This window comes from Acartia tonsa, chromosome 12, assembly GCF_053477335.1.
Source record: "Acartia tonsa isolate MP-2025a chromosome 12, ASM5347733v1, whole genome shotgun sequence".
Lineage (NCBI taxonomy): Eukaryota > Metazoa > Arthropoda > Copepoda > Calanoida > Acartiidae > Acartia > Acartia tonsa.
Window position 1 is genome coordinate 45,319,553 of NC_137271.1, and position 17,051 is coordinate 45,336,603.

Here is a 17,051-nt window from a genome sequence, read left to right on the forward strand (position 1 = left end):
TAAGACAATGGCCGATAAGATGATGTACATCCCCAATGTTAATACGATAAATCACCCCTTTCTGTGGATGAAACGGTTGGAAGCTCAAATAAATAAGCAAATAAAAACCCACTAAAACTCCAAAAAGTTGTTAAGCCTACGAATAATAAAACGTTGTTACTTGTGTAATAAACAGCCCATTGTCCCCTCTTTTTCTGAGTTCTTTTACTGCAGCTACTCTACAATTATTCTTTGTCTGAGGTTTATCTGTGGTTTGGAGGGATTATTACACATAATCTAATTCTGGCGTTCCATTTTTTAAAGTTTGTGTTTAAGCATTTTTAAAAACTACAGTAAATCATTCATTCATAAACAAACAGCTAAGTTTTTGATTAGTTACACGATTCTTTCAATTCAAATACTTTTTATGCAAGTATTAGGTGGCAATTTAATATATAAATGATTCTACTTATAGAGTAGCTACATAATAAAAGAAATTTTGTAATTTAGGCTTCCTTTGGCTCAATTTGAAGAAAAATCAAAAAGAAATGAACGTAAGCCCAAACCTAGAAAGTCTGAGGATAAGACCACCACGAAAACAAAGAGATCTACTAAAACCAGAGAATTTCTTGATTCCATTGATGGTTCAGATGATGAAGGAAACTCCAATAAGAAAGAGATTAAGAAGGAGGTTAAGGAAGAAGAAATGTATGTGAGTGATTCTGATGAATCTACTTTTTCTAGTAAGAAAAAGAATGCTAAAAAGGCTGAGAAACATAGGGGAAGGAGTTCATCTGTAGATTCAAGAGGAAGAAAATCATCGGTTGATTCAAGAGGTAGAAACTCTTCTGACTCTAGGAGTCCTCCAAGGAAAGAGGTCTCTAAACAAAAAGCTAGAGGAAGGAGTTCTTCTGTAGATTCAAGAGGAAGAAGTCCTTCTGACTCTAGGAGTCCTCCAAGAAAAGAGGTCACCAATCAAAAAGCTGCTAGGGGAAGGAGTTCATCGGTTGATTCAAGAGGTAGAAACTCTTCTGACTCTAGGAGTCCTCCAAGGAAAGAGGTCTCCAATCAAAAAGCTGCTAGGGGAAGGAGTTCATCTTTAGATTCAAGAGGAAGAAGTTCTTCTGATTCAAGGAGTCCTCCAAGGAAAGAGGTCACCAAGCAAAAATCTAGAGGAAGAAGTTCATCCGTAAAATCTAAAGGTAGAAGCTCTTCTGATTCTAGGAGTCCTCCAAGGAAAGAGGTCTCAAATCAAAAAGCTGCTAGGGGAAGAAGTTCATCTGTAGAAGCAAAAGGTAGAAGTTCTTCTGATTCAAGGAGTCCTCCAAGGAAAGAGGTCACCAAGCAAAAAGCTAGAGGAAGAAGTTCTTTTGTAGAATCAAAAGGTAGAAGCTCTTCCGATTCTAGGAGTCCTCCAAGGAAAGAGTTCACCAAACAAAAAGCTAGAGGTAGGAGTTCATCTGTAGAAGCGAAAGGTAGAAGCTCTTCTGATTCAAGGAGTCCTCCTAGGAAAGTGACCTCAAAGCCAGGGAAGAAAAAGAGGGAAAGAAGTTCATCCAATGATTCTGGTTCAAGGAGTCCCCCCAGAAAGAAGGTTGTAAATGAAAAGAGAGAAAGAAGTTCTTCAATTGAATCTAATGATTCAAGAAAACCTTCCAAACAACAAAAACAAAAGAGTGCCAAAAGAAGCAGTTTTTCAGATTTTGATTCTGATTAGATTCATATTTTTTATTATTAGCTTGGCTCATAAAAAGATACGTACCTAGTCTACATTTCAATCTTGGATACAAGGTAGTTTTTGCTGCTATTGTAACATTAAAACATGTTATTTAAGTAAAAAAGGTCAGATTTTTATTTTAGTTGCATTATTCCCTTTTCCTTGAATTTCAATTAATTTTTTGCCCTGGTTATTGAATATCGAGAATATAAACAAAATCTTTTCTACTTTAGATTTATTGTCCCTCCCCCTTACCTTAAAAAAACGTACTTTTGTACTTAATTAAGATTATGTTGTATGCCAAAAACCAATCTCAATATTTCTTGTTTTATTTTGAAGTAATTAACTGTGATATATTTTTTTATTTGATCCTTACCTCTTCTGGTAATGGTCAAACTGTTGAGAATTAAATATTTTTTTACAGAATAAAAAATGAGCGAGGCAGAGGAGGTTGAAATTTGTAGGCGGGCGTTCAATTCTGGTGCTACCAAACCTTTGGAATGGAGGTTGGTTTATTATACCGCTACTGGCGGGTGCATCACAAAATGCCTCTAGTGGCAATAAAGGGGGGGGGGGGAGAGGTATGTTTAAGGAGATTGAGCCCTCACTCAACATTTAATTTTAATTAAAAAGAAAATTAGAAAAAAATATTTTTCCTTATAGGGTTGACATCCATATATGTATGAGTCTCTGATAGTTACAATTTCATTCTTTTGATAACATATTTTGAAAGTTTCGTCACAGTAATGTCCGTTTGTTTTACAGGAGACAACAGTTGAAGAACTTGTTAAAGATGATGGATGAAAATGGACCAGCTTTTGTACAGGCATTAACTGAAGTAAGTCAAGTTGTTGTTGTATTTACTTTGATTTTCTCATGTAAAGGGAAATCATTAAATCCGACACATAGGAAGTCAAATTAATATCAGAGTCGTATTCTGAACAACGGATTTTAAATATGATCCAAAAATATGGCAGGTGTCCTACTTAAGTTATTCCTAATTTTAGGAACACTTTGACCATCTACTTGTTTACAAACTTACAAAGATTATTAAGACAATTTTAACATTATATTATACATATTATTACAATATATTTATTAGAGGTTAACTTACAAACAAAGTTTTAATTTAACATTTTAAATCAGACATTACAAATTGTGGTATCTACAGATGTCAATGTAAAACTTAACATAATTTTATGAAAACAAAATTAAAAGATTTTGCAAATAAATTCAAAGATTTTTTTTTAAAAGTATTAAAAAGAACATTTATACATTTTAGGATATAAGAAAACCCCTTCAAGAATCTTTGACATTAGAAATTGAATATGTTAAAAACATTACCAGGAATAAAGTCATTAAAATATTTTGTTTGCAGTTTTTTCGGCAGGTATTTAGGGATAGATCAAAGGTAACCATTCTTTTCTCCCTTTCTTTTAAAGTTTGATATTTTTTTAGTAAAGCAGATTCTTATTTAAGCCTTTTTATCAGGGTTCGGAAGCCGCGCCTCAGCCGCGCATAAGCCTCAGTTTTAAACCTGCTTGTGAGCAGAAAAAAAAATTTCAGAAAGAAGGATTGTCTGCTAAAGAGCAGTTTTATACATCCAGCTGAATTTTATAGTGATAAAATGAAGATTTCACTGAGGCTTACACGCGGCTTACGCGCGGCTTCCGAACCCTGCTTTTTATAAGTTAAAAAAAATTCTAGACGTTCTATGGGGTTTGTATGTAAAATGAATGTTTTTTTCTTCATTTTATAAAGACATCATCTTATTTTCATTGAAACAAATTACATAATAAGATTCTTTTTTCAAAACCTAGCTGAAACCTAAAATCTCTAGGAAAATATAAATATGATATAAAAATGATTTTATTATTGAAGGGGCACTCTGAACTTCTTTGATGATTGGACCAAGGTATGTAGCTTATTTTAAACAAACAAAAATCATTTTAAAGTTAGATTTAGGCGAGATTTTTCTAAATATCAGGGGCTGCTATTCATCCAATATTAATTTCATTGGAATGAAATTGCCGAAAATCAAATATTTTGTTGGAGTAAAACTTATTTTTTGGTGTAACTGAAAGGGAAGTGGGTAAGAAGGGGGAGAAAAAAGGGAAGGGGGTTGACGGGGAAATTTTCACTTAAAATTGTTTGTCAGAATCACATTCCCTTTTCCCTGCTATGGATTTTTGTTGGTGGTTAAAACCGGAAAAAAAAACCATTTCTCTTTTTATGGATGTTGTCATCCTTGTTTTTATTTAAGGATGAATATGTGGAGAAAAATATTCTTACAGTGTTGGACGAAACCTATATCCACAATGATCCCCTCGGTGTTGTGCTAATCATGGGAGCTTGGAATTATCCTGTCCAGCTTACTCTAGGTCCTATGCCAGGTTGGTCTCCACTGATTTTATGAGTGTGTGGGAGGGGAGTAAAGATATGAAATTGGGAATATTCAAAGAAGTAGGGAGGCTAGAAAAATAGTTTGAAACCAAACTACATCAAACTATGTGAAACTTCTCAAAATTAGAGAACTAAATCAGTTTTTATGGAAATCTGAAGCTACAGACAAAAAAAACCATACTACTTTATTTGTTAGGATAATAAACAAACATAAAACAAGAACAAACAAATTAAAGGAAACATTAGACTAATAGTTATTATATTTTAGGAGCTATAGCAGCAGGAAATTGTGTCATTCTTAAACCCTCTGAGGTTAGAATTCGTTATTTAGAAAAAATAAGGGTTGGCTCGGATATCCGGCCATTTTTAATATCCGGCCGGATACCGGATAATGAAACAAATAGGATAACGGATATCCGGCGGATTTCTAATGCCTGATATCGAGTTATCCGGCCGGATATCCTGTAATTTGTCGGGTATCCGGCGTTGGCTAGACATTCGGCCCACCCCTAGAAAAAATGTATTATTTTTGTTGCTATGTAAATTAGGTATTTTTTATCACACCTTTATTCAAAACAAAGTAAGCGAATTTTAGCTATAGAAGAATAGTTCTTTGTAATCGTATAATATAGCCTAAAAGATCTAGGACACTACATACATCAAATTAAAATAATAAAGGGGGCAGGGTATAAATAACTATATGTCCACGGTGTGGAGGCTTTTAATTTGGTCTTTGAATATCAGCCTATAGCGTTTGAAATACCAGCACATCCAATTCCAAGTCTACTTGAAGGAACAGTAATCTTGTAATTCTTGAAAACTAATCTTGTCATTTTTAATATTTTAGTTGGCTAGTTCCGTTTCTAAAGTGATTGCTGAACTTCTTCCCAAATATTTGGATCCGCAATGCTTCAGGGTAAGTAATAAAATTAGTTTTAAAAGGCTTTAATACAAACGCATGAGTTACAAACGTCGGAGAGGACAAACGAAGGAGTTTCTAAAATATTGAGTAAATAAAATATTTCTATACAGGTTAGGTTAGATTAAGATATGAATATACAAATAAGCCCCCCGCAGGATTTAGGCATTAAAAAATATAAGATGGTTGAAAGTAGGATAGGTTAAGTGTCTACACTGACGTTTGTCACTCCTGTGATTATCCTATGTGATATCATTCTTAGTACAAATAAAGAGAAAAACTTGTAAAAGGGGGACGTAACTGAAGACTTTTTGATGCAGGGGGGGGGGGGTTTCTCCGGAACCACTTGATGAACCGTGCAGATTTTTTGGACTTAAGCTTTTATGGGTATGAACATCTTATGGTTTCAATATCAACCCCCTATCCCCACCCCCTAGCCCCCCGGGGCTCTAAACCCCCCTAAAAATGAACCTAACCTTAATTTTCTCAGAAACCATTTGACCAATAAAGATGATTTCTTATATTTAAGCTTTTATGCTTATAAACTAACATTTAGATTAGAAGTCACCTCCCTGCCAACAACCCCTAGCCCTCCAGGGCTAAAAAAAAACCTAGAAATGAACCTAACCTTAAATATCTCTTAAATCATTTGATCAATAGAGATGATTCCTTGAACTTAAGTTTTTATGCTTATAAACTGACTTTTAGTTTAGAAGTTACACTTCTGCTGCCAACTCTTAGCCCTCCGGGGCTCAAATTAACCCCAAAAATTAACCTAACCTTAATTTTCTCAGAAACGATTTGACCAATAGAGATGATTTCTCAAACTTAAGCTTTCATACTTATAAACTAACATTTAGTTTAGAAGTCACCCCCCTGCCGCCAACCCCTAGCCCTCCGGGGCTAAAAAAAAACCCATAAAAATGAACCTAACCTTAATTTTCTCAGAAACCATTAGATCAATAGAGATGATTTCTTAAACTTTGGCTTTGATGCTTATAAACTAACTTCTAGTTTAGAAGTCACCCCCCTATCACCAACCGCTAGCCCACCGGGGCTTTAATCAACCCCAAAAATGAACTTAACCTTAATTTTCTCAGAAACCATTTGATCAATAGAGATGATTTCTTAAACTTGAGCTATCATGCTTATAAACTAACTTCTAGTTTAGAAGTCACCCCCCCCCCCCTATCACCAATTGCTAGCCCTCTGGGGCTCAAATCAACCCCAAAAATGAACCTAACTATTGATCAAATGGTTTCTGAGATAATCAAGGTTAGGTTCATTTATAGAACACTTCTGCTGCCAACTCTTAGCCCTCCGGGGCTCAAATTAACCCCAAAAATTAACCTAACCTTAATTTTCTCAGAAACGATTTGACCAATAGAGATGATTTCTCAAACTTAAGCTTTCATACTTATAAACTAACATTTAGTTTAGAAGTCACCCCCCTGCCGCAACCCCTAGCCCTCCGGGGCTAAAAAAACCCTAAAAATGAACCTAACCTTAATTTTCTCAGAAACCATTTGATCAATAGAGATGATTTCTTAAACTTGGGCTTATATGCTTATAAACTAACTTCTAGTTTAGAAGTCAACCCCCCCCCCCCCCCCTATCACCAATTGCTAGCCCTCTGGGGCTCAAATCAACCCCAAAAATGAACCTAACTATTAATCAAATGGTTTCTGAGATAATCAAGGTTAGGTTCATTTCTAGGGTTTTTTTCAGTCCCGGAGGGCTAGGGGTTGTTGACAGGGGGGTGACTTCTAAACTAAAAGTTAGTTTATAAGCATAAAAGCTTAAGTTTAAGAAATCTCTATTGATGCAATGGTTTCTGAGAAAATTAAGGTTAGGTTCATTTTTGGGGTTAATTTGAGCCCCAGAGGGCTAGGGGTTGGGGGTAAGGGGGTAACTTCTAAACTAAAAGTCAGTTTATAAGCATTTAAACTTAAGTTTAAGAAATCATCTCTATTGATCAAATGGTTTATAAAATTATGAGATAATTAAAGTTAGGTTCATTTTTGGGGTTAATATGAGCCCCAGAGGGCTGTTAGGGCCCGGGGCAAGGGGTAACTTCTAAACTAAAATTCATTATATAAGCATATAAACTTAAGTTTAAGAAATCATCTCTATTGATCCAATGGTTTCTGAGAAAATTAAGGTTAGGTTCATTTTTGGGGTTAATTTGAGCCCCAGAGGGCTAGGGGTTGGTGGCAAGGAGGTAGCTTCTAAACTAAATGTCAGTTTATGTTATAAGCATATAAACCTAAGTTTAAGAAATCACCTCTATTGAATCAATGGTTTCTGAGATAATTAAGGTTAGGTTCATTTCTAGGGTTTTTGAGCCCCAGAGGGCTAGGGGTTGGCAGCAGGGGGTGACTTCTAATCTAAAAGTTTGATAATAAGAATAAAAGCTTAAGTTTAAGAAATCATCTCTATTGATCCAATGGTTTCTGAGAAAATTAAGGTTAGGTTCAATTTTAGGGTTAATTTGAGCCCCGGAGGGCTAGGGGTTGGCGGCTGGGGGGTGACTTCTAAATTAAAAGTCAGTTTATTAGCATAAAAGCTTAGGTTTAAGAAATCATCTCTATTGATCTAATGGTTTCTGACAAAATTAAGGTTAGGTTCATTTTTAGGGTTAATTTGAACCCCGGAGGGCTAGGGGTTGGCGGCAGGAGGGTAACTTCTAAACTAAAAGTCAGTTAATAAGCATAAAAGCTTAAGTTTAAGAAATCATCATTATTGATCAAATGGTTTAAGAGATAATTAAGGTTAGGTTCATTTCTAGGGTTTTTTTGAGCCCCGGAGGGCTAGGGGTTGGCAGCAGGAGGGTAACTTCTAGTCTAAAAGGTAATTTATAAGCATAAAAGCTTACGTTTAGGAAATCATTTCTATTGGTCAAATGGTTTCTGAGAAAATTAAGGTTAGGTTCATTTTTAGGGGGGTTTTGAGCCCCGGGGGGCTAGGGGGTGGGGGTAGGGGGTTGAGATTGAAACCATAAGATGTTCATACCCATAAAAGCTTAAGTCTAAAAAATCTGCACGGTTCATCAAGTGGTTCCGGAGAAAACCCCCCCCCCTGCATCAAAAAGTCTTCAGTTACGTCCCCCTTAAACTTAGTTACAATTAGGAATTGGCCGGATATTTGTTTAACGCCGGATATCCGGCAAAATCTTAGGACATCCGGCCGAATAATCGGATATCCGGCGTTAGAAATCAGCTGCATATCCGGTTCCGGATAGTTTAAATATCCGCTGTCCGGCCGGATATCCGGCCCAAACTTAGTTACAATATGTGAACATAATTTTTTTAGGTGATCGAAGGAGGAATCAGCGAAACTACTCGTTTGTTGGAATGTAAATTTGATCATATTTTCTTTACTGGTTCTACCAAAGTTGGTAGGTTTTTTTCTACATTTGCAGCTTCTTTAAGATTTACTTTTTTTTAATTAAACACACAGTTTGTAAGACAAAAGACAGAGCTTATAATGAGAAAAGACACAACTTGTAAAAAATTCCACCTTTTTCAGTTCGTTGGAGAAGAAATTTGATCCTATTTTAGTACTAATCCAAATGACCAAATAACACGCTTTATGTATGTGTATATAATGGCGCATTTTTTCACACGTAAATAAATGTGTAAACTTTTAGGTCAGATTGTGAGAGAAGCTTCAAATAAACATTTGACTCCTGTCACTTTAGAGTTAGGTAAATATATTTTAAATTAATTTATTCGATAAAAAACAAGAATTATATAAAATAAGTTTTTTAAAGCACATTTTTTGCTTAAATATAAATATTTTTTGACAAAATTTCTTTTAAAAATTGAACTTACCAACATAACATATTTAAAATAATTTTAAAAATATTTAGGCGGAAAAAGTCCAACTTATATCTGTGAGAGTGCGAATATGGAATTAACAGCGAGGTACTGTTTTCCCTAAAAAAAATTAATGGAAGCAATAAGCATCTTAAGGACAGGGTTATAGTAGTAGCATTAACATAAAAATACTGTATTTTTTATTTTTTTCATATTAATGAAAGCATGCTGTTTAGCAATAAAATGCTGAACTAAATATTTCGATTGATTTATAATCTTTAACTTTCTGAAAAAAAATGGGAATAATATTTCTTTGCCTTTAAATTTACAATTTAAAAATGGAAATTTTTATCAAATGTAATTTTTAAGTCACAAATACACAAATTTTGGAGTAAAATTGAAGGAAGCATGGAGATTGTTTTGAAAAACCCAGAAATCATCTCTCAATTTTTAAAAAAGTGTTTCTAAAATTAGGGTCTGCCCGTCCGTACGTAACTGATAGCTTTTTCGTTAATTTAGGCATGTTAGAATTGTCCTATCGATTTTGAACTTTGCATGGTGGTTCCTTTAGTAGTTAGGTACGATTTAGAAAGCGTAGCAACTCTATAATCGTTACCAGAATATTCGTACATCCATTTTAAACATGTTAGTTTTTTTTAACTTTTTTACAACATAATTTTTTATGAGATATAATCATCCGATTTATCTGATTTTTGGAGTACAGTACTGATTCCTATTACAATAAGGTACAATATTATAAGCGAAGCATCTCTATAATCAAGTCCTAAAATGTCAGTATGTCCTTAATAAAAATTCTGTATTTAGGAAGTTTTGCAAAAAATTAACGTATAGTTTTGTCAAAACTTAAATATTTACATTTTGTATATTCATTTCTGACACTCTACAAGAGTTAATGTTTGTCTGTCATACCGTTTTCGAGTTTTGCTTTTATGGATGTTGTTATCCTTGTTTCAAATGTACTTTATGAATTTAGATTTTTGTTTTAGACGAGTATTGTGGGCTAAAATGATTAACCTGGGACAGACATGCGTTGCTCCTGATTATGTTCTCTGCACGGAACCTGTTCAAAAGATTTTCATTGAAAAGGTATTTCTAATTTTATTGTCCCTTAAATGTTATGTTATCATGAGAAAACATACACGGAACAAACCAGGGTTGGCAAGAAAAGTCTAGGGCAGTTAAAACCACATGGTTTTTTTTTCTGGTTTTAACCACCAACAAAAACCTATAGGTAGCAAAAGTCCACCTTGAAAAAATTGCTGTTTTCGCCTCAAAAAAGGTCCTAAATTACTATTTTTTCTTAAAACGCCTGTACATCACACAGCCTAAAAAGTAAAAACATTAAAATTTTGAAAATTCTGTTCTGGTTAAAACCGGACTTTTCTAGAAAAACCCGGATTTTTGCCAACCCTGTAACAAACTTGTTTTTGGCATTACTCTTAAGTATTATTTCGTAGTACATAATTAAGTTATAATTCAGTGAAGTTTTTACTTGTATTATTTTAAGATACTTTTAAATCTTTTTTTCAAAATCATCGTAAAAGTTATTATTTAGGTGCAAGGGTTGATCAAGGAATGGTACGGAGAAAATCCGCAAAAAAGTGCAGATCTCTGTAGAATTATCAACAGGAGAAACTTTGATAGACTCTCTGCTATGCTGGATAAAACCAGGTAGTGCCACTTTGTTAGGCAGGTGACATGACTATTTGATACTCACAGTTGTATAACCTTTTAACAACGAATTGTTTGTTTGCATGATGGCTGACTATTGAGTTATGTGCACAAGAAATCTATGTTTTCACAAAAACAAAACTTTTAGGGGAAAGGTATATGGCGGAAAAACTGACCCTGATGACTTGTACATCGAACCTACTCTGGTTACTGGCGTAGATTTTAAGGTATAAATATTGACATTATTGAAAAATATTCATTTGTACAGATAGATAGATAGGATAGTTTTTGTATACATACATTAGAGGTTTTTTTTCGGCTTTTTTGAGATTTTCTCAGGCTAGGAACGAGATATTTTGAAAATTTCAAAAGTTCCTGATTCTACTCTTTAAGGCCTATTCTGGGAGCATAATGAAGCCATAGTTCTGATGCAATGATTTATTGACCCCTATAAGGGGGGCCTCAACATTTCAAAGTGAAAGTACTGGGCATAATCCTTGTCCAAAATGGTTTAAATTTGTACACAAGAGTTTTTCCCCAAAAGGCATAATAATGGCAACTAGACTAGGTACTTGAATTCCAAAAAAAAGCCGAAAAAAATCCTTAAATAATCTATTAATCACACAGACATAATAGACAAACCTAGGGACATATTTACATAGAAATAACCATTTAATAGAAATGGTCTGAAATAAACATAACTAGAAAAAAAACGGAGATATTTACAGTTTATAATGTCAACAGTTCTTAATTATGACTAATAAATGTATATGAAATAGTCAAATGCACTTATTAAGTCAAACTGTTCCTAATTATTACCAAATGTATATATATGAAATGGTCATAATTAAGAACAGTGCATTTGACTGAATGGTTGCACATAATTTTTTAAAAAATACGAGAAAAAATGACCCCCTATGTCAGAAAGAAAAATATACTGACAGATAAAGGATATTAAAGATATAGGTAATAAACTGACTGAAAATAAAACAGAAACACATAAATAGATGGATAGACTAGACAGTAGACAAAGACTAAACCTAACAAAGATAAAAAAGAGTAAGCAATGAAGAATGAATATTTATTATTAAAACTAGGATTCCTTGATGCAAGAAGAAATTTTTGGTCCAATTCTACCCATTGTCACTGTTAAAAACAAGGTAAAGCTTCATATCTTTTAATGTATTTAATAATATCCTATTATATAAAGTAGTAAGAGTTTTTTGTCTGTCCCGAAGGATCTCGCTAACCGCTGAACCGATGTTGTTCTTCTTTACAGTGAAGCTTCTTATAGGTCCTGGGAAGGTTTTAAACTATTTTTGGAGAGAGTGTCTTCACCCCCCTCTCCCCCCCAAAAAAATTATTTTTTTACTCTTTTGAAACTCAAATTTAAAATTGGATGAGGTCGACTTTTCCTCCACCTACATTAAGTGCCCCTAGAGGCTTCTAGGGGCGTATCCGCTAGTGTGTTGTACAGTAACTAACTACTCTTCTCCAAATACCTAGTACTTTTTGGCTTTTTACATAAAAAATTTATTTAATTCCTAACCTTTTATTTTTTTAGGAAGAAGCTATCAGTTTTATCAACTCTGGTGAAAAACCTTTGACTTTGTATGTCTTTACAACTAAAAAGGTAATACCTTGTTTTAAACGGGTAGGTGACGAAGTGCATTTAAACTTGAATTTAGTGAATTCCACATTTTTTACTATTCAAAAGTTTAACTTACATCTATAGGTCTTATATTTGAAAGAATTTCAATTTTCTACCAGGTAGGTAGGTAGTTTTAAAAATATCAAGACTTAAAAATCATAATTTTTGGATTTTTGCAAAATAAATGACTGTCCTGTTTTGACAAAAACAGCATGATAGTAATAGTAATTGATTATTACTTACTGTAATACAAAATTATATATGTTAGATGATATATTTGTAACTTTTGCTTCAAATCATTTTTTTTGAAATGCACTTCATGCATCTATCCCTCTAGACCTTAGAGACAAAAGTCGCTCAATCAATGTTGTCTATGATTTGTTGTTAAAGAACATCAAAAAGCAAGATTTGTTCAAAAAGATTTTATGAAGTCATTTATCGATTAATATTATAGAAAGCTTGCCGCGGATATTAAAATAAAAAGATTAAAACCAGTTTTGTTGTTAGCCTCTAGTTGCAGAAAGGCCGGGCTAACAAAATGGTATCATATTATGATTTTTATTTTAATATTTGTAAAAAATTGTCTGTAATACGATGCAATACATGATTTACAGTATGGCCAACCATTCTGGAAACATTTTTTACCTAACTAATAAATATTTTTGTATCTTTACAGGAAACTTCTGAAGCCTTCAAGCTTGGAACAACAAGTGGAAGTGCTGTGATCAATGATGCTATTGTTCATCTGTCTGTTGATACTCTTCCTTTTGGTGGCGTTGGACAAAGGAATATGTTGTTATATTTGTCACTACTTTTATGTTATTTTTAAATTATTTCAGATCACTATCATTAGGATTTGTTTAAAAAGTTACTATAAATGTTAGATTGTTATTATAAAAGATGACCGATTTAAATACTCTATTTTAAGAAGGTTTATGCAAAAAATCAAAGGCCAAAATAATATTTTAACATCCTTTTATATGAAGTAGTAGGATTTCTTTTTCTAAAGATTACGATTTCAGTAACTACTTAACTGATTGAGTTCTCATTTTAGAAAGACTTCACATAGGTCCCGGGATGGTTTAAGGCTATTTTCCTGTCCCCTCCTTATTTCTTTGAATGCAAAGTCTAAAGTTGCTAGGGGCGCTGCCTCTAGTGATAAATAAATTTGTACTTAAGGTTTCTTTTTTGGTAATTTGAAATCTCACTATGAGTCGAAAACCAATAGAAAGGTTCACATAGGTCCAAGGAAATCCTAAGTATTGAGATACTTAGGTATATCATATTTGACTGCCCAGGGGTAATACCGCTAGTATTAAACATAGTATTAATATATAATACTAAGTGAACGATGTCTGTCTGTTTGTTTGTTTGTTTGTACTTAAGGATCTCGATAACCGCTGAACCGATCGGGTTCTCCTTAACAGGGTAGCTTCTCATAGGTCCCGGAAAGGTTTAGAACTATTTTGGGGGAGGGTACCGGTACCCCCACTCTAGCAAAAGAAATAAAAAAAAATCACTATTCTCGATTTACGTAGAGAGTTCAACGCAACATATACATCGACGCAACATAGACATATTTGAAATATAAAAAAAAATATTTAAGTTGCCACTAGAGGCCTACCGCTAGTATTAAGCAAAGTATTACTAGACTAACAACATTTTGATTGAAGTGGTATGGGTGCCTACCATGGAAAATATACATTCAAAGAATTTTCTCATCAGAAGTCAATTCTTGTCCGAGATTTCAGTGCCTTTGGTAAGTAGAAGGGTTGGGCCGGATATTCGGCCATTTTCAATATCCGGCCGGATGCCGGATATCGAAACTATCCGGTTACCGAATATCCGGATGTCGAAACTATCCGGATACTGAATATCCGGCTGATTTTTAATGCCGGATTTCCGTCGTCGGCCAAATATCCGGTCGGATAAGGGATATCCGACATTATAAATCAGCCGGATATCTGGTATCCGGCTGGATAAGAGATATCCGGAATTATAAATCAGCCGGATATCCGGTATCCGGCCAAAAAAGTATTCGGCTCAACCCTAGTAAGAAGTAGTCAGATTTATTTAATGGGATCTTGAGAGATTAGACAATAGAAGATAAAACATCCTCAATGAGGATAAACAAAATTATCTTGTCTGGTAGGTTAAATATATTCGTTGAAAAATTAAAACACTACTGTGTTGTAACCATATGATCTAATTAAAATACAATGAAAATAACCCAAATTTTTTGAGACTGTGGTAATAAAACTTTGGGTACCAGTGTAATTTAAAGACGAATGTCCCCTTCCTTCCTGGTTGCATATACGTCAACAGAAAAGTCCTTTTTCTCACGGCCAGCTAAATCCTCTTTTCTAAAATTTTTTTGTTATAGTTAAAATACTTTAAAGCCAAAATTTACTCAATAAATGGTTTAGACGGGTTCGAATGCAAACAACCAACAAAAATCTTTAAGAAACTACAATGCACAGTTCCCTTAAAGTGTTAAAAGGTCTGATTTTTGTGTTTATATGTAATATTTTTGGTTTTGAAAGCTTCTAATGGCATTTAGATAGAGGATTTGCAACATGGTGTTAGCCGTTTGACATTCATTTTATAAACATCTGAAGTTGTTACAGACGGACAAAGTAAGCAAAAGACACCACGCAAATGAATGTATTTATTGTAATGTTCTTTCAGGTGAATATTTGGGAAACACAAGATATCCCCCTTACTCAATGCCGAAGGTGAATAGAATGAATCTACTGGTTAAAAACAGGTACTTTTAAATATTATAAATGCATAGGTAACAATATTCATATAATCCGTGTAATAAAGTAACAGGATGTCTATCTGTTTGTCTCAACCGATTGGGTTCTCCTTAACAGGGTATCTTCTCATAGGTCCCGGGAAGGTTTTTTTTATCTATTTTGGCCTTTGGGGGAGGGTACCACCACCCTCCCATGAGAAATCAAAATTTATTTTTTACGTATGGAGACTCCTACGTATCGTAGAAACTTGAAAATAACATAGATAGGTATCGTATTATTTTTTTAAAAACCAAACATTTAAAGTGCCACTAGAGGCTTCTATGGGCGTACCCACTAGTTTTCATTATTGTAATAAAAAAGTCTTGTTCTAGTGGGACATTATGGGAGAGGTAAGGAAGACTTGTACCGGTACCCAAAGTTTTATAACAATGTTTCCTTATTCGTTAGCTTAATAACTTTGAATACTATCCACGAACAAGAGCAAGTGATTCTAAGCATCTTCCAGATTTGACCCATAGTATTTTTTAAGTAAATATACTAGATAGTTCTCTTTTGATTGGCTGGCTCATTAACTTATTAAGTTGAGTGTGTAAATGTTGGAAAAGGTAATTTTGTTTTTCGTCATTGGGTATATGCTTTCATTTTAATTTACCGTCCATTGTCCTATGCCTTAAGATCCCTAAACTTGGATAATAATAGGTTTTTCTCGTATTCATTCGAATCCGGTGGATAGGAACCTTCGGCATCTCGGGGCTAAAAAACCGGTTTTAATCTTATAATTGTACATTCTATATCCGCGGAAAGCCGTTTATAATACGATGAAAGAAATAACTATTATTTTTTTTAGAAAAGTGCCTGGTTTTGTGTACCGTCTGCCTTATGTTGCCTGTTTTCTGTTGGGAGCTGCTTGTGGTGCTGTCGGTTATTATATTGCTAATAATCAAGAAATTGTTAGGTAAGCATTGGATTTTATATGATACTAGCTGCTTTCCCCCTAGAGGTCTCTAGTGGCACCTGAGAAGAGTGGGGGGGGGGATGTCATTACCAATTTTAGTTTTTTTTTATATAAAAATAGAAGAAATGCCTTTTAGTAAAAAAATTTTCAGGAAATATTCGATATCCCCTACTCCAAATAGGTTTAAACATTCCCTTAATGTATGAGAAGCTACATTTTAACGGAGAACCATATCGAAAAATCCTTCAGTTCAATGCTCTTTTTGTTGATTTTTGGTTCAATTTTAATAAGTAAATAGTAACTGTCAATTTTACATTTTATTACATTTTATGTCAAGAGAAATATCAGTGAACAAAAAGTAGCAGATTATAATTTCACGTCTTCTAAGTTTGAAAATATATTTTTTTGTTTCAGAAAATACATACCAGAAGGCCTTCTTTAACTTGGAATATCACATCTAAACATCAAACATACAAAAATCACAAATAAATCAACAATACCTAAATCTATAGGTATAATCTCATAATGTAAGTATATTTACAAGTTTAATTTAAAATAGAAACTTTTTATAATAGTAGAATCTATGTACAAAATGCTGGGTTAGGCAAATGGAAGATAATTTAATACCCCTTGTCTGGCGCAAAGGGGAAACAACTTTGCTAGGGGACGATTTACATTAACGCCCGAGGATGGAGGTTTAGGGATGTTTACCTCCCACAAACAATGAGATCCCTCATTTTATCCCCTCGAAATTAAAAAGCTTGGACGTCTGACGATTAATCTTTTATTTACTCTTCTCTCTATCCGATCTGTTTAAAGTAATATCACCAAGTGAACAATAATCAAATGCTTTATTTATGTCAGACTGATTTTAATTAAAGATATTTTGGCTTTATTGATGATTTTATACTTAAAAACAAGGATGACGACATCAATAAAAGCGAAGCTCTGAAACGGTAGGACAAACGGACATTAACACTTGTTTAGTGTCAGAACTGAATATTCCGAACATAAATGAATAAGAGTCAAAGCAAAATTGTGAGTAAATTAGTTGAAAAACTTCTTAATACAGGATAATGTTTTATGGACATACTTACTTTTTTAGGACTTGATTAAAGAGTTGCTTTACTTATAATATGGTATTTTTTTTGTCCCAGG

At 33.8% G+C, this 17,051-nt stretch overlaps 2 protein-coding genes across 2 annotated transcripts in view; both read left to right on the forward strand.

Annotated features, from left to right (window-relative positions):
* The window catches only part of LOC145334047 (uncharacterized), a 344,996-nt gene extending 342,867 nt beyond the window's left edge, over positions 1-2,129 (forward strand). The window contains exon 15 of the mRNA XM_080179325.1: positions 490-2,129. Coding sequence (XP_080035451.1) covers positions 490-1,696 — 1,207 coding nt within the window. The 3' untranslated portion in view covers positions 1,697-2,129. The remainder of the gene's footprint in view (positions 1-489) is intronic.
* LOC145334049 (aldehyde dehydrogenase, dimeric NADP-preferring-like) lies at positions 2,110-16,420 on the forward strand. The gene is made up of 20 exons (XM_080179327.1): positions 2,110-2,202; positions 2,462-2,534; positions 2,979-3,041; positions 3,576-3,611; positions 3,960-4,089; positions 4,368-4,411; positions 4,947-5,015; positions 8,331-8,415; positions 8,668-8,724; positions 8,890-8,944; positions 9,844-9,943; positions 10,413-10,528; positions 10,677-10,755; positions 11,626-11,688; positions 12,093-12,161; positions 12,856-12,962; positions 13,850-13,938; positions 14,868-14,946; positions 15,786-15,893; positions 16,308-16,420. The coding sequence occupies exons 1-20, from the start codon at positions 2,129-2,131 to the stop codon at positions 16,333-16,335; spliced, it is 1,524 nt and encodes a 507-aa protein (XP_080035453.1). The 5' UTR covers positions 2,110-2,128; the 3' UTR covers positions 16,336-16,420.
* The last annotated feature ends 631 nt before the right edge of the window (positions 16,421-17,051 follow it).

What these genes read in the sequence shown, in the direction of transcription:
- LOC145334049 (XM_080179327.1), top strand. Translation starts at nt 2,129, where the DNA reads ATGAGCGAGGCAGAGGAGGTTGAAATTTGTAGGCGGGCGTTCAATTCT. An exon ending in TCTTTGATGATTGGACCAAG is followed by an intron (nt 3,612 to 3,959) that starts GTATGTAGCTTA and finishes TTTTTATTTAAG; the next exon opens with GATGAATATGTGGAGAAAAA. An exon ending in TTGTCACTGTTAAAAACAAG is followed by an intron (nt 11,689 to 12,092) that starts GTAAAGCTTCAT and finishes TTATTTTTTTAG; the next exon opens with GAAGAAGCTATCAGTTTTAT.